We start from the raw sequence: 23,062 nt of genomic DNA, 5'->3' as shown, positions 1-23,062 counted from the left end.
CACTTTGAGAAATCTAAGCCTAGCCAGTGAGCATTTAATAATCGAGGTGGCCAGCACTGTAGAATATTTTATCTAGATGTGGGCACAGCTTCCACTGCATCTTCCCAATTTGTACATTTTTATTATAAAAAATAATGCAACCACATTTCTTTTGTAAAAATTAGGGAATATGGGATGATACGGTGCCTAAGCATGTAAAAGCACATGCAATCAAGCTGGACAACCTGAGTCCACTTCCCTGAACCCATATGGTGGAAGGAGACAACCAACTCCCTGGAGTGGTTCTTTGAACTCCATACACACTGTGCATGAATTCTCTCTCTCTCTCTCTTTCTCTCTCTCTCTCTCTCTCTCTCTCTCTCTCTCTCTCTCTCTCACACACACACACACACACACACACACACACACACACAATGTACAATCAACCAACCAATCAGTCAATCAATGTAATTTCTTATTTTTATTAAATGTTTAAAGCGTAAAATTAGTGGTAAGGTATCACACACCTTTAATCCCAGCATTTGGGGGGTGGAGACAAGCAGATCTCTGAGTATGGGGTCAGCCTGGTCTACAGGTCGAGTTCTAGGACAGCCAGAGCTACACATAGAAACCCTATTGTGAAAAAAGACATCATAACTTTGGTAATGTCCATAGTTACAAGTAAGGGAGTCTGTCTTAATTAGGTTTCTATTGCTTTGGTAAAACACCATGACCAAAAGTAATTTTTGGAGAAAAGGGTTTAATGTAGCTTACAGCTCTCAGGTCACAGTGCATCGCCAAAGGAAGTCAGAGCAGGAACTCACGGCAGGAACCTGGAGTCAGATGCTGATGCAAAGGCCATGGAGGGATGCCGTTTACTGGCTTGCTCCTCACGACTTTCTCAATCTGAGTTTTTCTAACACCCAGAACCACCAGCTAGGGATGGCACCATCCATAGTGAACTGGGCCCCTCCACCTCAGTCATCAATCAAGAACGTGTCCCATGGGCTTGGTCACGGTCTCTACAGGTTGTCTGGAGACCAGCCTGAGGGGGACATTTTCTCCTCAACCAAGGCTTCTTCTTCCCGAATGACTCCAGCTTATGTCAAATTAACATAAAGCTAGCCAGCATAGAGTCCAAGAATAGAAATGAAAACAAACCATGTCTTTAACTGTCTTTTAATTAATATGTTACTGAAAGAGAGGGAGTTCACATGTCGAGGTCAAAGAACAACCTTTAGGAATTAGTTTTCTCTCTCCGTCATGGGTTCCAGGGATCCAGTACAGGCTGTCAGGTTTGTATGCAAGTGTTTTTAACCGCTGAGCCATCTTGATAGCTTATATCTTTGTTTTCAATCATCTCTAACTGGAATTTAGCAGTTCCTCTGATTATAAATATAGGGAGAAACCCAGTAGTTTAGGCAATACCTGATGCGTGTCTTTTTTTACCCGGAGAAATGACAGAGTTTTTTTCTTATCTCATAGATGTTGATAATACCTTCAAGATTTATTTATGTTCATCCTATTCAAAAATATCACTTGACCCACTATTACATGTTTTTGACACGTTCCCTAAAATTTTTTTGTTGTAATGATTTATTTTTATTATCTTTAAGTATGTGTGTGTGTATGTGTGTGTGTATGTTTGTGTGTGTGTATGTGTGCATATGTGTGTGAGAGAGAGAGCTGGAAAGAGAGAGCCTGTGCACATGACTGCAGGCCTAGGTACCTGTGGCAATCAGAAGCATCGGACCCCCCTGGATAGTTGAATAGTTGAACTTACTATTTTTTAAAATGATTTTTTAGGGGCTGGAGAGATGGCTCAGCGGTTAAGAGCACTGCCTGCTCTTCCAAAGGTCCTGAGTTCAATTCCCAGCAACCACATGGTGGCTCACAACCATCTGTAATGAGGTCTGGTGCCCTCTTCTGGCCTGTAGGCACACATGTAGACAGAATATTGTACACATAATAAATAAATAAATAAATAAAAATATTTAAAAAATAAAATGATTTTTTATTATTTTATGTGAATGAGTGTTCTCTTACATGTATATTTATTCACTGTGAGCATGCCTGGTGCATCAGATCCCCTGGAACTGGAGTTATGAGTGATTGTGAGCTATCACATAGGTGCTGGGAATCAAAACTAAATCTTTTGCAAGAACGAGTACTCTTAACTGCTAAGCCATCTCCCCGGCCTTGGATCTGAACTTTTACATATGCACTCTTAACCAGCGAGCCATTTATCTAACCCCAGGTTTCCTAAAATTTCTACGCCTACTTTGTTATTTTGATTTATAGTTCAGATAACGTCTGTTGAAAAAGTGTTTTCTACACTAGCAACTGTTCTTTGGGTCTGCTTGTCCACAGGGATTCTAGCATTGTTCTCTAGGTCAGAGGACTTTCAATATTATTTTAAGACAGAAAAAAAATGGTTTCTTACTGAGACTTCCTGCTCTAAAGTTGACAGGCTGTTTCACTCAGTCCCTTGGGGTTGATGCTAGTTTTCCAAGCATCAGAGTTTTATCTCGCAGGACTTTCCAAAGAGCCTAGGAATCTGGACACCACACACACGTTCCTTGTGATTCTCTGTAATAACTCCCAAGTTCTTCAAGGATGTTGACATTTGCCTAAAATGCTGTATCCAGAGGTTTTAGGGTCAATGCCTAGGCTATGGCAGTCCCAACAAGCTGAGCTCAACCACCAGCTCTCAACGTGTCAATTAGAAGCTCACATAACGGTGTGATGAGAAGAGATCCACTTAGTGTGGTTCCCCAGGGAGAAAGAACAGATGGAGGGACTCAGCGACCCCAAGTCCATCTTCAGGGCACTGGCAGGAGCTTCTGCTTTAAATGGAAGGCAAGAGGTGTGCACTGTTAACCAGTCCTGGTAACGGTGTGGTCAGCTCATCGTTGTCTTGGCTCTAGACCCGTTGGGTGATCCAAAGTCCTTATTCCTTGAGGGACAATGAGATTCTTGAGAGAACACTGCTGATTCAGGGAGCAGCCTTTCCATCATGGATACCTGTCCTCAATGGGGGAAGGGGAGGTCTGTTCAAAAAGCTTCTATGTTCTGAGAATCTAAGGTGACTTAAGAGAAAAGGTTAAGGACAGTGCTTTATCTCTGTTCCTTAGCTTTGATGGGAGCTAAGACAGGTTAGGTAGACACTGCTTGAGTGATTTATCATGCCTGTGTGCCTGAGAAGCGGGTAACTCTGTTTAAAGAAACCAACACAAGTGAATTCCAAGATGCTATGGTGGTTTTCATTTTCTGTGGGTCCAAATGAGGAGTCAAAGCCTCCAGTGAGGGCAACATTTCTATTGTATCCAGATATGTTCTTGCTCTCTCAAACGAACCCAAAGGGACAATCTACTTTTTTCGCCCTCGTAAGCACCAAGTGTGGGGTTTTAAAGGTTTACGTGGAAGCTCAGTAAGTTGCATTGCAGTCTTTAATTATTACTATCTTACAGGCTCATCAATTAGCATCCATGCAAGCACAGGCTTTCACTGGTGGGAATACCAACCCCCCACCTGCCAGTAATGAGGAAGAGGAAGATGAAGAGGATGAATACGATTATGATTATGAATCCCTTTCCGATGGTAAGAGAAACAGAGCCGACTTCTGTGAGCAGGGAAATGCTTAGGTGATTTTTCTTTTTCCCCCAAAATAAATCTGTAACTCCATAGATAAACAGTAGAGATTGTTTTAATAATGTCTGGGAGTCTGAGAATCCAGTCACTTAGTGAGGACTAAGGAAGATGAGGGGCTCTGTTAAGCATCACAGCCACACTCCAGGAAGATAGGGACAGCACAGGAAGCAGTGGGAAGGGGGGTGTGTGGGGGTGTCATTCCTAAAATGGGCGTGTAGAGGAAGAGGTGCAGTTATAGCAAATGCACACACACACATGCACACACATGCACACACACGCATTTTCAGCCTTTGTGTTTATGAAGTGGTAGAAGTTCTTGGCAGGCATTTCAGACTGTGCCTAAATCCCCTCTCTCTCCTGCGACTTCCGCAGGGGACAGCTTCGCTGCTCCATGCTCTCTTCCTCGTTGTCATACTGTCTCTCTGACAGTCTGGCACCAAACAGAGGAGCTCCATCCTCCTGTCTCCCTGTTCTCTGATTACTAAACCAATCAGACATTTCCTTCCGGCCCCACCAGAGAGAAAAGTGTGAGCAATGGCTAACAACACAATTTTTAAAAGTCAAATAAATCATGTTAACTAAAGGTTACTAGTGAAGCCTTCTTAAGTCAGAGTTGCATGTAATTAGTGTCATTAGCAGGAGATGACAATTTTTTTTCTCCTGCAACATTCCTGATAGTGGGCTTCCACTTTGCTGACCCCTGAAAGGCAACTGTATTCATATGAGAAAATGCCAAACTTTTTTTTTTTATGAGACAACATCTCTTTTGTTTAGTCCTAGCTGGGCTGGAACTCTTGATCCTCCTGACTTCATCACCTGCATCGTATTATATATTGAACTGAGGGTTTTGCTCAGTGATGAGCATTTGCCTCATGTAACAAAGGCCCTGTAATCCCTGGCACAGACTTGCTGCTTAAAGTAGACTATTTGCTAAATGTGTAGTTATCCCCACACCAGTAACCACTGATGTAAAGACCACTAAGCCATCCCCACATGTCAGCTTCTTATCTCATGTTTATTTCCAATTATGTTCAGTTCAGGGCCTTCATTACTGGTGACAGTCTAAATACGATACTGTGCAATATCCATTTACATTTAGCCTTCATAATAGTTGATTCATGCCATCAGTTAAAGGTCTACTTATTTGGTATGAAATGTCATGAGGTAATAAAAAAGATAAAATTTGAATGGAGTCAAGACAATTTATTAACATCCTAGTCCTAAAAAGTCATGAGAATGCAAAACGTTTTATACTGACCCATGCATGCCCCAGAGCAAAACAAATTGATTCAGAGATTAAATGAAAAATTATACTTAAGAAATTAGCCAATCCGCTGCCTTTAATCCCTGCACTTGGGAGGCAGAGGCAGGCAGATCTCTGTGAGTTTGAGGCTTCCCTGGTCTACAATGTGAATTCCAGGACAGCCAGTGCTATACAGAGAAACACAGACTGAGAAAAGGAAAGAAGGAAGGAAGGAAGGAAGGGAAGGAGGGAGGGAGGGAGGGAGGGAGGGAGGGAGGGAGGGAGGGAGGGAGGGAGGGAGGAAGGAAATCAGCCAGTTCAGATGTTATTTGTTCCTGTAATAAGTTGGTCCTCAAGAATATAAATTCTTCTCAATCATTAATTACTCTTGGGCTTTTTTGTACTTTTGAGAACAGAAATGCAGGCTTTTTAAATTATCATTCTCAGTATTTATTTGTTTGCTTGTTTGCAAATAGCAAAATGAATAGAGGAGAGAAAGATCTTTTTGGTTTAGTTTTGCGCAGAGGAGTAAAATTTAACTCTGCTCCCCACTGAATTTTTGAATTAGTTCTATGCCTTGTTTAAGCTGGGGTAGAGTACTTATTGAGAGCGGAAGCCTGTCAGACTCTACTCCCATGGTGTGTGAGACTTTAGACACTTATTTCTCATCACTGTGAGCCATAAGTCTCTCTAATATGTCATGAAAAAGTTCTATCCAGTGTTTGGTGATGTCCTCCTCTCCACCCACCCACCCCCACACACAAACACTTCCAACACAAACATCTGGGAGCTATGACAGCTGAAGTCTACTGTCGTCACTATTAAAAGATCCCTCTGGCTAGCTGATTTCCAAATAGGCCTTGACGTTATGGTGTGCCTTGTGAAGTTTGTCCCATGACAGCTCACATAGGCAACCGTTAAATGCCTTAGCAAACCTGCTTTTCATGGTGGGTGCAGTGGCTCTGTCATCTCTCTGAGTTTAATTAAAGACGAATCCGGAACGTTATAGTCCTCACTAACTAGTAACATGAGTGGGCAGCTTATGGCATGGTTAGCATTAACAATGTTTGCTCTTTTGTTTGTTTTGAGACATTGTCTCATACAGCCCAACCTGTCCTTGAATGCTCTATGCAGTTGAAAATGACCTTGAACTCCTGATCCTTTTGCATTCACTACCCAAGGACCAGGACTGGCTGCATTTCCTTTATTTTTAGCCTTTGTAGCTGTGACAGTCAAAATATTAGGTCTCTGAGACACTTAATGTTTCCCTCATCTTGTGATCTAAGCGGCTGTAACCAATGCTTTGCTCCACACCTTCATTCAATTTATCTGGCTCTGTCTTAACTCTCTTTATCTGTATTCTCTTTCTGATTCTGTTTCTCTGTAGCAGATCTCCTTACTGCTTCCCCTGTTCCTAACAGTCAGGAAGGTAAACACCATTTAAACCCGGTATTTTAACTGCATGGATGTCTGCATTATATCTCTACTGTCTTGAGTCTGATTAGCATGAAACTGTGGCACTTCTGTGCATAGCAATGTAGTGAAATTGTTGCTTTCTTAGTAAGCTGCATGGCCCTGATTTGCTATAAGGATATTTTGCTCTAAGCATTTGTGGTCCAAAAAGAGGGTAAATCTAGAATAAGATATTAGCTCTCCTGTTTTTCACTTTAAAAGAGAACAATCATAATATATTTCTCAGACTTTTACACTTGTTCTAAATAGAGATGCGAAATATGGCAAAAATCTAAACTTATCTACTATGCTTAGGCATATTTGCATTCTTGGGGCTGGAGGGATGGCTCAGTGGTTAAGAATATTGTCTGCTTTTTCAAAGGACCCAGGTTCAGTTCCACCAACATGGTAGTGCATAGCTGTCTGTAGCTTAAATCTATGGAATTCGACACGCTCATGCAGATATACATGCAGGCAAAACACGAATGCACTAAAAATAAATAAATTTGAAAATATTTGCATTCTTAAGATTATAACTTGAAAACAACAATCATGAAAACTTTCCTTTCCAATTAATTTAATTTGGGGAAGCTCTGCATCATGCATAACTTAAATTTTCTCCCATGAATATTGGCTTTGACATTTCAAGAAGCAAATAGCTTCATTTCTGAGGAAGGCTGGTTCATGAATGTGCCACCTAGAAATGATTCAGCCACTAGCTCCTCCCCAGACCTACAAGTGCCCTCAGCCTCTTGACACAGGATACAGCCAGCTGTGCAAGATGAGCCTTTTCACTTAGATTATGTCTGAATGGTACCAAAACTACCAGTGAAGGAGCCTATAAAACTGAAGCCGAACATATAACCCAAGTTTCAAAATTGTGCTTCAAGCCATCATTTTAGTAATGCCTAGCCAGCATCTCAGTCTAGCAAATACTTGCAGGTGGCTGGCCACCCTCTCACAGAGCCCTGAAGGACACATTCAGTTCTTTCTCACTGAAGCCTAATAACTCATTTCTAGACAATATTCTGGAAGACAAACCTGAAAACAAAGCATGTGCTGACAAGCTTCAGTTTGAGTACAATGAAGAAATCCCCAAGAGGATAAAGAAAGCGGACAACTCTTCTGGCAATAAGGGAAAGGTAGGAGACGTCTATTCTTCATGGGGTTCTTGAACCTTGGTAGTCTGTCCCTTCCTTCTGGGACTCCACTCCTCAGATGCCAGAGACCACATGGTGATGTTGTGGGACACCTGCCCGCCACTTGTCACTATCTCCCTCGGTCAACGCCTACTGGAGGTATTTGTGTGGCAGGCACTGGAGTGGGCAGGGGATGGATGACTTAGTGGTAGAGACAGACCTGGAAATCACGTTTGAGAGAAGTAAAAAGCAGAGTGATCTCACTGTATTGTCAGAGGATCAAGGACAGGCTCTCATGAAAGACGCTGTTTAAGAATAAAGTTTTACCCAGCAGGGCAGTCGGGTCAAGAGGACAACTTGGTTATTCAAGAAATTGTGGGAGGTTTTTAAGTCATTTACACCAGTAAGATAAAAGGAAGCAGATTATGAAGAGTTAGCAAGATAACATGAGGCACCTAGGCCTCATCCTTAGGTGCCTCATTGCTTATAGACACTGAAAAAAATTCTGACAGTTGTGGTGTCAAAATCTAAGCCAATGCTCGTAAATCATCAATCTTTTATTAATTCACCAAATGTGCATAGACTATGTATAAGATAATGAATGGCTTCTTCCTGGAGACATGGAGGATGAACTAGACACACTCCTTTCCCTCAGAAAGGTGCTGGCATATGGGTGTGAAGAAGTACTGAGTGCCAGGAAGCAGGTTGGCAACATAGCAGATGAATAGAGAAAGTGCTTTGGGGATCCGGAATAAGGGAACTCCACCTTCTGGTTAAATGGTGTCATTTTCCCTTGAAAGGTGTATGACATGGAACTGGGAGAGGAGTTTTACCTCCCTCAGAACAAAAAGGAAAGCAGGCAGATCGCACCGGAGCTCTCTGACCTCATCATCTACTGCCAGGCAGTAAAATTTCCAGGTAAGAGTAGTCGATATCGTCTCTAACATTTAAAGTTACTAAAGGTTAAAAGTGCACTGCTTGTCTAATGGGGTATTATGAGTACTGCAAAATAGCTGAACTGTGTGACTGAAATAAATAATTCCCATAGATGACCTCTGACTTTTCATAATAATTCCCCAAGGTTAGTAGATTTCCTCTTGTATTTTTCAAATTATTTGTTTATCTTGTAAGCAAGGGGTGTTTTGTCTGTGTGGGTATGTGTGCATCATGCGTGTGCCTGGTACCTTCAGACACCAGAAGAGGGCATTGGACCCTTTGGAACTGGAGTTATGGACAGCTGTGAGCCACCATACAGATGTTGGGAACTGAACTCAGGTCTTGTACAAGAACAGGAAGTGTTCTTCACTGGTGAGCCAGCATCCCAGCTTCCTGTCACCCATTTCTGAATAAAACAAATTCTCAGAAACAAGTAATTTCACCAAGATTTCAGAGCATACATGCAAAGAGTCTTATTTGAAAACTTCAGAAATTGACTTTATCAAAGAAAGAAATTTGGCAGCTGATGTACTTAAAAAAAAAAAAAAAGTACCACTCGGATACTCAGGTCCCCAGTCCAGTTCTGTTCAGGGAATACGCCGTCCCTCCGTCATTCTCTTGTCAGTCACTGTGTTTGGGAGGGGCAGCAATAGCAAACCAGCACCAGAGACTTCCAGACTCAGGTTCAGTCTGAGATTTCTTCAGAACCTCCAGCAGAAGTATGATTGTTCCCCACTGAGTTATTTTCCCAAACCTTAACCAACCCCTGTGACTGAAGGGCTGCAGTCTGAATGTCTGGTGCTGGGAGGATCACCACAAGTTCAAGGCTAGCCTCATAGTCCCGTGCCTAAACTGTGGAGTTGAGGTTCTTCTCAAACCACCTGAAAGAAACTGTGGGAAAGGAGGAAGTTTTCCCACTTAGCCATTTCTAGACACACAAAGAACTCAATGTAATGAATTGCTTCCAAAATGTATTCAGCCAGGCAGTGGTGGCGCAAGTGTTTAATCCCAGCACTCAGGAGGCAGAAGCAGGCCCGTCTCTGTGGGTTCAAGGTCAGACTGGCCTACAGAGTGAGTTCCAGGACAGATAGGACTGTTGCACTGAGAAACCCTGTCTCAAAAAAAAAAAATGTGTACTCATCATTTAGTAAATGACAGGTCTATGAATCTAAAGTCTATCTGTCTCCAAAATCCTTCCCTAAACATCTGCCCTGCCTTTCTCATCAGAGTATTATCAGTGTGTTATCAACTCAATTGTGTGTCCCATAAATGGAGACCAAAAGGGAAAAAATTAAGTATAAGCAAAAAGGTAGAAGGCAGCAAAATATAATCTCATACAAAATAAATAAAAAACTCTGGTGCCCAAGATTTCTGAGAAGGGAAAAGTGCTAGGATCGGAGGATTGTCTGGATGTCGGGATATGGGTCCTATAAAGTTGGTCTGGACAGAAGAGTTAAAACGCCAACCCTCATGTTTTCAAGATGTGCTGAACTCAGGTCCTGGCAAGCACTACTTCTCACACTGCACCTGGCAAAGAGGACAGAGACAGTCATCTACTGTCTTATATAACACTGGAGATGTAGGTCTTAGGGTAACAGTGTCCACCTTGTGCACCGTAAGAAAAAAAATCATAGAAGTTTCTTAATTTTAAGTTTTCTTCTAGAAACTATAAAACTTTTGGCCGTTGCTGCGGCTCATCGGCTAGTAAATCCTGTTGAAGTAGATATAAATGAATATGCAGCAAATATTTCAAAACATACAAGAAGGTAACATTTAAATTTAGTTTTATGCGGGTAGAGAGATGGCTCAGCGATAGGAGCCTTTGCTGGTCTTACAGGCTTGGCTCCCACAACCCACATTAGACGGCTCACAATCATCTCTTATTCCAGTTCAGGCCTCATTGAGTTCCAGACATTCACATGTTGCACATACCCACAAGTAGGCACACGTACATACACCTAATTTTTTAAATGTTTTAGTCCCACAGGGCATGATTTATATCATATGAGTAAGTATGCTATGGTCATACTTAACCCCAGTGACGCTTATTTCATTATAGAGGGAGAAAGTTAACTGTCAGCATCAGATCATGTATGAGGGCCATGTTGTTCAAGAATCCAACACAAGCCTATAATCCCAGAACTCAGGTGGCAGAGCCAAGGGAATTGGCCCTGAAACCAGTGTGGTCTAATGGTTAAATTCCAGGCCAACCTGAACTATAAAGTGAGCGCCTGTCTCAAAAGAAAATATCACTATTGCTTCATGTTTCATTCTTTATAAATACAGGTAACACTAGAAATACAGAAACAATTCAATTGGCTTTGTCTTTTCTCAAGTATTGAGGAAACTAGGAGCACAAATTCCCATAGATATTTCAATTCAACAGGAAAGATAAAGTTATAGCAGATAGAGAATAGTGATAGTGTTAGGGGGTCATTTGGCCAACTCCTCACCTGAGTGCAGGATAAGCTTGTAGTTGTTTTTTGCCCATTTGTTTGTTTGTTTATTATATAGATTTAACTATTCTCTAGATAGACCAGGCTGGCCTTGAACTCACAGAGATCCACCTGCCTCTGCCACCCAAGTGCTGGGATTAAAGGTGTGCACCACCACACCAGGCTATTGTTCCTGGCATATTGTTTTTAAAACATTTACGAAGCACATATCATTTTCTTAAGATTTTATTTTTATTATTTCAGGCTGTGTGTGTGTGTGTGTGTGTGTGTGTGTGTGTGTGTGTGTGTGCGCGCGCGCGCTCGAATGTTCATGTTTCACACATGCCCCAAGAGATGAGAAGAGGGCCTCAGATCCTCAGAGCTGGCCTCACAAGCTATTGTGGGCCACCTTATACAGGTACTGGGTATACCTGTATACTACTCAGGTCCTCTCCAAGAGTAGCAGGTGCTCCTCGCCAGTAAGCTATTCTCCTGACCTGACACAGCACATCGACTGTATGTGCTATTTGTTAGCAACTGAAGTTTCTCTACCCTGTCTATAATTTTACCTCCTTTCTCAGAATAACTAAAACTATGTCCTTGGAGTCACTGTTATAATAACTTCTAAAAAGTTACTGTTGTTATAAATTTTTCTGATGTACAGGAGAAAATTATAAAATGTTTTTGTTACCTTGTTGGTTTTATGTTTGATGAGTTAATATTACCTTCTCAGTTTCAGTGAATCTTACTTTCCAGCTCCTGTCCCAGGAGCACAGACTGTAGTCCAGCTGCTGCAGAGGCTGAGGCAGGGTTATGAACTGGAAGCTTATCTACAGAATGATTTCAAGACCATCTGAGCAACTTAAAATGACTCTTCTCAAACTTTTTTTTAAAAGTGGGATTATTAGCTCAGTAAACTTTCCTGGCATTTGTGAAGACTCAAGATTAAATTCCCTGTACTAAAAATTTACACACACACACACACACACACCACAAAACCTGCAGAATGCAGGATGACCCAAACCCCTGTAAGAGTAAAATCACCTAGCAAGGCAGTGGTGGTGCACACTTTTAATCCCAGCACTCAGGAAGCAGAGGCAAATGGATCTCTGTGAGTTCCAGGCTAGCCTAGTCTACAAAGCAAGTTCCAAGACAGCCACAACTGTTACACAGAGAAACCCTGTCTCAAAAAACAAAACAGCAACAACAAAAAGAATAAAATAACTTTTGTGCAGTTGTGAATTTTTCATTGGCCCTGCAAGAAACAGAGCTTGGGTGTCTCAGTTCCCAGGGATGTGGTCTTTCTTAGGATCAAGGAAATAATTGAGGCACTTCATGATTTATATCTGCATAGGATTTGTTTCTCAGTTACATTTAATCCTTACATCTCCGTGCCTTTTCCTCCTCCTTCTAATAGGAAAAGGGCAGAAGGAGGCATGGTATTTTCTCACATTACTCATTTTCCTAATTTTTGGATAGTGTCCAGCAAGCTCCCCTGTATACTCAACTCTCATCAGACATACGCTGTGGCTTTATCATTGCCTGGCCTTTTGTTTAAACAGAATATACTCAAGCTGAGAATGCAGCTCAGTGGTTGAGTGCTTGCCAGCATGCACAAGGCCCTGAACCAACCAGTATCCTAAAGAATAATAAGAATGTTCTCAGTTTGGCCAATCCTCCCTAATCCCCTTTATGAATTCCCAAATTCCAAGACCCTATCTCTATGAAGAATCTGAGAGTCTTCAACCTGGTCTCTAACTATTTCTGATGGCAAATACCCCAGTACTTACCAAATTTTGTGTGTGTGCGTGCGTGCGTGCGTGCGTGCGTGCGCCCAGAGAAAATCATTCGGCAAGATTTATCGTGGTTTTTATTTGTGGTTTTGGCCAACACTAATACCCTCTCTGAGCATTAGTTTTCTGAATCCATTATCTGTATTCCTCCTCCCTCCCAGTTTTATTGAAAATAGATTCTTTTCTCATCAATCTATCCTGGTTACAGTTTTCCTCCCTCCATTCCTCCCAGATTCTTACCCCCCCCCCAAAATCTGGACCCACTCCCCTTCTGTCTCTCATTAGAAAAGAACAGGCTTCTAGGAGATAGCAACAGAACAACACAATAAAATACAATAAGATAAAGCAAGAACCATCACATCAAAGTTGGCTCATAAAACCAACAGAAGGAAAAGAGCCCAAGAAGGTATAAGAATCAGAGTTCCACTTCTTCACACACTTTGTTCACACACTCAAGAGTCCCATAAAAAACACTAAACTGGTGGTGGCGCATGCCTTTAATCCCAGCACTGGGGAGGCAGAGGCAGGCGGATCTCTGTGAGTTCGAGGCCAGCCTGGGCTGCAAAAGCCAGTTGCAGGACAGGCTCCAAAGCTACAGAGAAACCCTGTCTCGAAAATAAAAACAAAAACAAAAACAAAGCAAAAACCACTAAACTGAAAGCCAGAGCACATAGGCAGAGGGCCTGTTGCAGACCTGGACAAGCCCTCTGCTTGCCTGCCGCTTCAACCTGTTAGTTCCTATGACCTTTGCTCAGCTGATTTAAAGGGCTTTGTTCTTTCTGTGTCCTCCATCCCCTTAGGCTCTTACGCTCTACCTGCATCATCTTCCACAAGGTTCCCTGAACTCTGAGTCTCTCCCTCCCTCCTTCCCTCTCTCCCTCCCCCCCATAATGTCTGGCTGTGGTTCTCTGTATTTGTCCCCATCTGCTGCATGAGGAAACTGCTGACGATGGCTGAATAAGGCATGGGTCTAAGATATTGCAGAATATCATTAGGGATCATTTCGTTACTTCTTTTTTTAAGCCAATAGACTTTTGTTTACCCTTTGTCTCTGGGCTATCTGGTCCCTGGTTCTTGGCCACCCCAACAGCGTTGGATGTGATCATCTGCTTGTGTTCTTTGAAGGGTCACCATTTTCTGAAGAAGCTCTCCAAACAGTGCAGCACAAGGACTCACTCTCCAACCGCGTAGCCATGGGCGACAGGGATGATTCTGTGTCAGCTGGCTTCCTTGGAGCCTTTAAGTCATTCTTCTCATGCTAGAGTTGGGCCTGTGCACTCTTTCTCTCCTTCAGCAAATATGTACTGAGTTCCTGCTGTGCACTGGGCACCATGCCTGACATAAACGATCCAGGGAGTGATTGGACCAGGAGTGAGAAAGAAAAGATATAAAACATCATCATCATATTATCTTTCCCATTGACCCCTTAGACTAACCCTGTGAGTACGTTCCTATAATCACACCCATTTTTTTAGATAAGGAAAAACAGAAGGTTTGATCAAAGATTATGCCAGACGGGTTTTAAAATTCTTTCATTTTTTGAGACTATAATTACATCATTTTCTCCTTTGTTTTTCTCCCTCCAAACCATCCTACTTTTCCCTCCTTTCTCTCTTCCAAACTCATGGCCTGTTTTCTTCATTAATTTTTGGTGTGTGTGTGTGTGTGTGTGTGTGTGTGTGTGTGTGTGTGTGTATACATATGTGCATGCATGCATGCATGTATATTCCTAAATATGGTACAACCTGCTCAGTTTGTATAATGTTACTTGTATATATGTTTTGGGGATGACCATTTGGTATCAGATAACCAGTTGGTGTGCTCTTCCCTGGAAATGAATATTTTTCCCTTTTTCAGCATTCCTTAATTGGCCATTACAGAAAACCACAACCGATCTGAAGGCAGAATTGTGGAGCCCAGTCCCAGGGGATATAGCTATAAAATAACTCCTGCACCTAAGGCTTCAGGATCATTGTGGAAGAGGGGCTGGGGCTGGAGAGATGGCTCAGTGGTTAAGAGCACTGACTGCTCTTCCAGAGAACCTGGGTTCAATTCCCAGCACCCGCATGGCAGCTCACAGCTGTATAATTCCAGTTTCAGGGGACCCAACACCCATGGCAAAACGCCAATGCACATAAAATAATAAATTGATTTTTAAAAAGCTACAGAAGAGGGGCAGAAAGATTATAAGCCAGAGGACCCGAGAGTTTACTATGAGACTGTGTTTCCTAGGAATGTCAGACGCTACACCCATAAAGTCTCATCAATATGACTGCCTCAACATGAACTGAACAAAGACAGCAGCGATAGGCGTGCTAATATGGATGGGGAAAGCCCACAAGGCCTCAACAAAGGATACAGAAGCTTATAATGTCGACAATGTTACGCCCTGGCTCATACTCATTCTTCCATCTCCCCGAGTTGAGTTGTTAGCCTCTAGGAATTAAATATTAACTGTAGTATTTTCTGTATGTGCAATTTGAAAACTCTTTCAGGCACACAGTTCATTAGGAGTGTGTGTGTGTGTGTGTGGTTTTGTAATTTAGGAATTATTCTTTAATAACCACGCAATGTTTGTTGCATCTGTCTAGAGATTAAATAAACTTTGCTATAATTGCCTACAATACTGTTATCCGCTATGCTGAAGTGCAGTGGGTCTTCTGTGCTGTGTAACAAGGGACTAGTAGGACTTCCATATAAACATTAATGAGGATGGAAAATGTGGGGCTCTCTTGCCTGTGGCTTTTGGCTTATTTATTTTCTTTTTATGAGAACAGGCCTGTCAACTCTAAATTCATCTGGCTCTAGCAGAGGGAAAGAAAGGAAAAGCAGGAAGTCCATTTTTGGCAACAATCCTGGCAGAATGAGCCCAGGGGAGACAGCATCATTTAACAGAACATCTGGAAAAAGTAAACTCACCTTCTCTCAGTGTCTTCGCTTGGTCTTTCATGCTGGATGACTCAGATACTTTTCTGTCTAACTTCCCTTGAATTTTGAAATTCACTTTTATTTTCATAGATGTTTACACTATCCAAGTACAGCATAAATATCTTCTGATTGCTAATTTATCCTTTTAACTCACTAAAATTAGCATTTTTTTTAACTGAAGATTGTCTCACATTGTTTGCTTCAAAAATAAAACTGGAAGCACCTTCCACCATTTAAACGGTTCCTGGAACCCTGCCATTTATCCACAAGATACATCATTTTATTTCTAATTACTTTTTATTGTAAAAGTAATAAATTCCCCCAGTTAAAAGCCCTGCTGATACATAAGATAATTAAAGTTCTTTTCCATTATCAGTGTCCTGATGCTGTTTCTCAGAGTCGAACACTGAGAAGTTCATTATAATTGATTCAAAAAAATAAAATTCTTTTAAAGAAAATCTGAACAGGATGCAATCCAGCAGAGTTGTGTAACTTCTTGTTTGCTCTCAGATGTTGCACACCGGTCTGGGCATTTTCCTGTCTTATCTTCTTCTGTGCCTGGGTGACACTCCTTCTTTTAAGGATATTTATCTAACTATGTTATTGATAGAATATTTGTTTTGCTTAGGGGCTTTGTTTTCTTGTGGGTTTTATACAGTTACACATGGAGTTTGTGTTTGTAAAGATTACCCACAGAACAGTGATGTTCTTAGGCTAAAGGAATTCTAGATGTCCAATTTATGTTGGTGTTGCTGTCTTTATGTTATTACTTGTTTTGTTTGTTTATTTATTTACTTATTTACTTTCTTACTTACTTATTGGTGCTGGCAATTAAATCCAGATCCTTGTGCATGCTAGATGTGTGCCCTACCACTGAGTCACACCCCATCTTGCTACCCTCATTTTAAAACTCAACAACCACCGTGTTTCAAAGCAGCAAACTAACTCACAAGTAAAATTCAAGATATATTCTACTCTGTTTCCTTGTTGCAACTGTGCATTTGGTGTGCTGTTGAGATTCAGCTTTCTAAAATGTTTGAAGTTTTGACATTAATCAGAGGCTGATCTTTTGTGGGGGGGTCTAGGTTCCTATGAAGGAATTCGACAAACCTGGGAGGAATCTTCTCCACTCAGCCCAAGCACGTCCCTCAGCGCTATCATTAGAACTCCCAAATGCTATCATATCTCATCACTGAATGAAAATGCCGCCAAACGTCTGTGTCGCAGGTATTCTCAGAAACTGATCCAGCACACAGCTTGCCAGCTGCTGAGGACCTACCCCGCAGCGACCCGAATCGACTCATCCAATCCCAACCCCATCATGTTTTGGCTCCACGGCATACAGCTTGTAGCCCTCAACTACCAGACGGATGGTAAGGGGCCTGCGTCCTCACCTCTCTCTGCATCTTCTCATGTTTAGTAAACACAATTCCATAAACATCTGTTTTCTCGAGATCGAGTCCAGCCTGGGGCACACATATGTGGGGGAGGAAGACAAAGGATGGGAAAGTGGGAAGCTGATAGGGCTTGGGCTCCTGATTTCAGAGTTATCTAATAGAGAAGTGGGCGATGACTCTTTTTAAAGGGCACCTTTTAAACACAAACTGCTCTTGATCGACCTATAGCCAGCTGAAATTTAAAGCTTTACAAGGGCTGGAATTTCCTACCATCGCTTAATTAATCCCTTGTTCCAGCAATGAAGAAAGTAGCGCCCTGTGATTAGGGTGTCGCCGTACCACTTTCGAATTCCAGCACTCCAGAAGCTGAGGGCAAGGCTTCCAAGCCCAATGTTGGTGACATAGAGAGCTTGTCTCAAAGAAAAACGTAGTAGGTTACTTTAAACACCATTCAGATCTCTGGGAGTTGGGGAATAAGACATTTTGTTTCCATGTAGTGTTGAAAGAAAATGAGTGATGTTTCCTAGAAACCCATGCAAAAATCTAGCCTTTCCTTTGAGCAGCGGAGGTGCCAGCAGCTCCACAGCTCATCTCACGTGACCCGAATCTGAACCTGTGCTGAACCAGAAACCACAGTGTGGCCTCGCCTGGAGCTGAGAGGAGACCACAGCTCTTAGCTCCGGGATAGCGAGGTGCCTGTCTCTGGTGTCAACTGCAGCTGACGCCAAAGACATCAGCTTACCAATATTTGCCTTGCTTTATTTCACCCTCAGTAGTATTTACCGTTTCCAGCTGAGCGTAGCTAGGACGGTGTAGATGGAGCAGCAACTCAGAAAGCTCCTAGCACAGGAAAAGCGCTGCACAATGTTAACTCTCCTTAAGGGTATTTGATAATCTGTAAAAACAGGATGACTTGGACTCACAAATGGAAATAATGGCAAAATACTTTCAGAGTCATAAAAGTTTTCTTTTTCTTTTCTATCTGTCACTAGTGGCCTGAGCTTCAGCTCCTTGGCTCTGTCTGTAGCCCTGTGTCCAAGGCTTCCTGGGCTATTACGCTCCTTAAGTTTTTACATGCACTGAAATGGCTAGCAGGATGGTTTCCTTAAGGAAATGTACGAATGCTTGGCTTGGGGTGTGCCCTGCTCCTGAGGAGTCAGGACTGGCGCAGACACGCTGGCTCCAGTGAGGGCAAAGGGCACCCTAGCTAAAGGGATTATAAGAAGCTGCCACTCTTGAGCTCACACCACAGTGCCCACCACAAACTGAACCCAAGTGCCTTCCACTCCCCTCCTCAGGCTCTAGTCTCCCCAAACCAAGCAGGGAGCACCTGTTGGAGCTGCCCCACTCAAGGGAAGCAGATGACTGTTGTGAGGCCACCTGCAAGGGTCTCTGCATAGCCTGGCAGCCCAGAAGGAGCGCTGTCATCTAATCTCTCTCAGTTCAGTTCACATGGACTGCTGTTGCACACGGCACAAGCCACATGCATCATCTATGTGTCCCTCTGTAAGACTGGCCTTCATTGGTGCAACTGGGACTAAAGTCTCTCTCAACATTTTATACACAGTAGATGATCAATAAATATGAGTGGCTGTGAGCTGAAGAAGTCTGTCCTGGTCAACCTCACTCACTGCATTTGAACCTGTGGGTCTGGGTTGTTTTTTTTTTTTTTCCAGATCTGTTGCTTTTCACGTTGACACTTCAGTTAATTCCCACTGTGACAAAAATACCTGATAAAACAATTTAAAGGAAAAAAATTGGCAGCTCACACCTGTCTGCAATTTCAGTTTCATATTGTCTGACTCCCTCACACAGCCTGCATGTGTGCAGGCAAAATACCAATGTACATAAAATAAAAGTATATAAATTATAAGAAGAAAGAGAAAAAGCAAAAGAAAGAAGGAAAGAAAGGTGTCTTATTTAGGGTTTCTTTTGCTGTGAAGAGACACCACAACCAGGGCAACTCATATAAAGGAAAACATTTAATTGAGGTGGTAGCTTACAGTTTCAGAGGTTTAGTCCATTATCTTCATGGCAGGGAGCGTGGTGGCTAGAAGTATGGTAACATGCGTGCAGGCAGACATGGTACTGGAGAAGGAGTTGAGATTCCTATATCTTGACCCGCGGGCAACAAGAAGTGATCTGAACTAGGTGTAGCTTGAACATACACGAAACCTCAAAGCCTGCCCCCACAATGATACATTTCCTCAAAGGCTACGCCTACTCCAACAAGGCTACAGCTCCCAATAGTCCCATTCCCTATGAGCTTATGGGAGCAATTACATCCAAACTACCACAAAAGGTTTATTTTGTCTTATAGTTTGAGAATATACATTTAACCATAGCAGGGAAGGCATGGAGGGATAATCAGAGGCCAGCTAGTCACAGTGTGTCTGCCATCAGGAAACAGAGGAGGGACAAGAAATGGAGCCAGGCTGTAAAAGCTCAACACCCCCCTCCTCCATTGACCAACTTCTTCCAGCAAAGCTCTGCCTCCTAAAGGTTCCACAGCCTTTCCAAATGGTGGCAGCTGAGGAGCAAGTGTTTCAACATACGAGCCTCTGGGGAACATTTCATACAAATGCTAACAAGACATCCTCCAGGTACTTCCTTCTCTGTGACTTGAGAATCCAGACAGATAGGCCATCAAAATCAAAACAACCGCTTTTCAGTTGTTCAAAATAATTTCCAGGTGAAGAAGCACCTGGTCTTCCTAGACTCTTCCTGTGCCCGTCAGCTTCCTTATCTCACTGGACTCATTTACTTTGCCATTTTGTAGAAGTCAGGGGAGCTTGGTGCCTTCCAGGGGTGTCTATGAAACTAGGACCCTCTGTTCTCAAGCTTCTAGCCCACTGTCAACTCCAAGAAGGTCAGGAGGGATCAGCAGGTCCATGCTCAATAAAAGTGACCACTGAGCCTGCAAGCATAAAGCTCGTGTGTGAAGCTGTGGTTGTCATTGGCAACACTCCACCCTAGTTCTCTCCTCTGGGCCAGAATGAATCCTGCTCCATACACAGATCCCACAAGAATGTAAGCATTGCAGCCTCAGTCAGAAGAACAGCTTCTTTCTAAAAGGCATTTATTATGCTTGATTGGATTAGAGTCTCAGTTTTCATAGTGCGGCATCTGCCTACCACAGTGTTTTTAGGACCAGGAGATCATGCAGGCAGTGGTACATCTGATTTGCCCTCAGTCATTGATTCAGATGGGCCAATCAGGATGAACTGATTCATGTACTTTCTTGCATTTGGTTACAAACACAGGTTGTTAAAATGCAGATGACCGCTAGGCCTCCCCCAGGAGACAAGAAGAAGACTAGATTTGAGTTGAGCTCCTCTTCATTTCAAACTGAGCAGATTCACAGAAATCAGTTTTACATATTGTAGTACCAAATGGGATTTTAGCTTAAAAAAAAAATTTTTTTTTTAAAAAAAAAAAGGTGCCTTCGAGGTTTTACAAGCTGGGAGTAGCACACTTAGAGACAGGCAGATCCCTGTCTCTGGGATTCTGCCACCCTGAGGCAGAAGCAGGCCAGTCTCTGTGAGTTTTAGGCCAGCATGGTCTACACAATGGAACCCAGTCTTAAAAAGAAAAGTTTTAAAAAGCTAATAGAGCCAGGCAGCAGTGGCATATACCTTTGATCCCAGCACTCAGGAGGCAGAGGCAGGAGGATCTCTGTGAATCCCAGGCTGTGCTGGTTTACAGAGCTAGTTCTAGAACATCCAGGGCTTTTACACAGAGAAACCTTGTCTTGAAAAGTAAAATAAAATAAAATAAAAGTGATTAAGTTAGGCACAGTGAAAAGAAGGTCTGGCTCCAAACCTAAATGAAGTTAAAATCGTTACGTTTGAGCCACTGTTACTGTTGTTAAGAATGCTAATTGATTATCCTTTATCTAAAATGCTTATGACCAGACGTGTTTGAGCTTGAAGTTTTTTTGGTTTGGGGGTCCCCCTTTCAGATTTTTTGAATATATGCAGACAGAGACTGTTTGACTACACCCGATCATGAGATCAGACAGGGATTTTTACACTGAGGTGTCAGATTGGTGCTCATAAAGTTGCATCCGATTTTGAATTTTGAGATTATGAATGCTGTGTTTCCAAATTGGGTAAATATCCATTTCATAGTTAACCACCTCAAGTGAGCTCGTTTGCCTCACTCCCTCAGCCATCCTAGCTGTGTCTGTTTCCTGGTCACAGAGTGGCCGGGGAAGGACAGCACAGCCTCTTGAAGTCCGGTCACATCAACCCTGGAAGGAACCGGACAAATGCGTGCTTTGCACCAATTCAACAGATGAGACCAAGGCCCAGGGAGCTTGATGTGCCTAGTACATCTTCTTCAGGAATTCCTGCACAGGCTCTTGGCCAACCTCAGATGCGGATGCGTAGAAAAAAATTTATACTCAAGACACAAGAGTAGGGGCCAAGCCTTTGTTGTTCAAACGCACTTAGTCCACTTTTCCTTGATGTTGGCTCATGAAGCAAAGTTCATTTGGCACATGGAAGGAATCCACCAGTGGGAACATTTGTCAGGTGCATCCCATAAACCCTTTGCTCACTTGGGCCACGTTCATACAGACTGAGCGTCAGATGAGCATGCGAGTGTGGAAGAGTCCAGAAACGGTGCAGTCATTCATCAAAAACTGCGCCAAATAAAATCTGGCGAGAAAACACTCAAAGTCTTTGCAAGGGTTCCTAAAGTTTATGATTGAGGAGACTGCGGACATGATGTGAATCATATGTCACGACTTTTTCATATTTAACTATAAAGAGAGGTTAAAAAGAATTATGGCCTGAAATTACGATTTCAACAAAATACTGTTTTTCTTCCTTTTCTTTCTTGTATCATTAAGATTTTATCTTACTTTTGAAATAGCAAGAATTTGTCGTAAAATTATCTGCATGGTTTGGTATTTAGAGATGAGAAAATAAAATGATTCTTTCCCAAAATAATGATTTTTGTCCCAAACCAGCATAAAATAAGGTATTCTACGTAAGATGTCTGATGAATGTGATGATATTTTCCTTGTAAAAGGAGTTTTTAAGGGGCAGACCCTAGCTTGGTGTTGGAACATGGGACATTTCCATTGACTATGAGGAAAGGGTTTTTCTGTTGGTGGTGAGGTATCATCACCGTCATCATCATCACCGTCATCATCATCTCTATTACCTGCTGCTCCTCTGTAGCTCTGTGCCTGCTAACACAAGCTGGCACATAGTTAGCAACCATCAGTTGCTATGGGGTGTGTCTCAGGGTGTCTGTTACTAAAATACCATGACCAAAAGCATGGTGAATAAAAGGGTATGTTTCAGCTTACAGCTCCCAGTTCACACTCCTTCACACCAAGGGAAGTCAGGACAGGAACTCAAGGCAAGAAGTGAAGCAGAGGCAATATCGGAACACGGCTCATTGGCTTGCCTTTCAAGGCTCGCTCAGTCAGCTTTCTTAAACAACTCAGGGCCACCTGCCTAGGAGTGGCATGATCCACAATGGGCTGGGCCCTCCCATGTCGGTCATCAAGGAAATAGCCTACAGAGTTGCCTACAGGCAATCTGATGGAGACCTTTTCTCAGCTAAGATTCCTCTTCCCAAATAACTCCAGCTGTGTCAAGTTGACAAAAACTAGCCAGCCCAGAGCTAATGGCTAATTGTCTCTTCTTCATGAAGTAATGTGTAGTCTTGGCTTTGTTTGTTCTGCAGATCTTCCTTTACTTTTAAATGCTGCAATGTTTGAGGCAAATGGTGGCTGCGGTTACGTTTTGAAGCCCCCTGTCCTGTGGGATAAAAGTTGTCCCATGTACCAGAAGTTTTCTCCCCTGGAAAGAGACCTAGACAACATGGACCCTGCTATCTATTCTTTAACTGTGAGTACTCCTGTTGCCAGAGCCATGTAACACATAAACCTCTGGGAGAAATATGAACTGGTTGTGTTTCAGATCATGCAGGTTCCCACAATAATTTCTTCTTTCTCAGAAAGCAGCGGCTGAGGTTGGCATGCTGTCACAGACTCTGTTTCTGAGACAAGCAGGTGGAGTTATTAGATTCCTGCTTTGTCTCACAAATGGTTGGCGAAACTCTCCAGATTGCTGCCTCAGAATAGAGGGCT

The 23,062-nt window shown here is 42.6% G+C and overlaps 1 protein-coding gene across 7 annotated transcripts in view; it reads left to right on the top strand.

Moving 5' to 3' along the window:
- Plce1 (phospholipase C epsilon 1) overlaps positions 1-23,062 on the top strand; it is a 277,183-nt gene that overhangs the window by 237,005 nt on the left and 17,116 nt on the right. For all 7 annotated transcript variants that reach the window (XM_087907931.1, XM_087907928.1, XM_087907930.1 and 4 more), the window contains 6 exons: positions 3,450-3,579; positions 7,346-7,467; positions 8,265-8,382; positions 15,406-15,537; positions 16,642-16,929; positions 22,657-22,820. In XM_087907931.1, coding sequence (XP_087764057.1) covers positions 3,450-3,579; positions 7,346-7,467; positions 8,265-8,382; positions 15,406-15,537; positions 16,642-16,929; positions 22,657-22,820 — 954 coding nt within the window. The remainder of the gene's footprint in view (positions 1-3,449; positions 3,580-7,345; positions 7,468-8,264; positions 8,383-15,405; positions 15,538-16,641; positions 16,930-22,656; positions 22,821-23,062) is intronic.

This window comes from Myodes glareolus, chromosome 7 (genome assembly GCF_982192425.1).
Source record: "Myodes glareolus chromosome 7, mMyoGla1.1, whole genome shotgun sequence".
In the NCBI taxonomy this organism is placed as follows: domain Eukaryota; kingdom Metazoa; phylum Chordata; class Mammalia; order Rodentia; family Cricetidae; genus Myodes; species Myodes glareolus.
The sequence above is the reverse complement of the archived record's forward strand: the minus strand, read 5'-3'. Positions and strand labels throughout refer to the sequence as shown.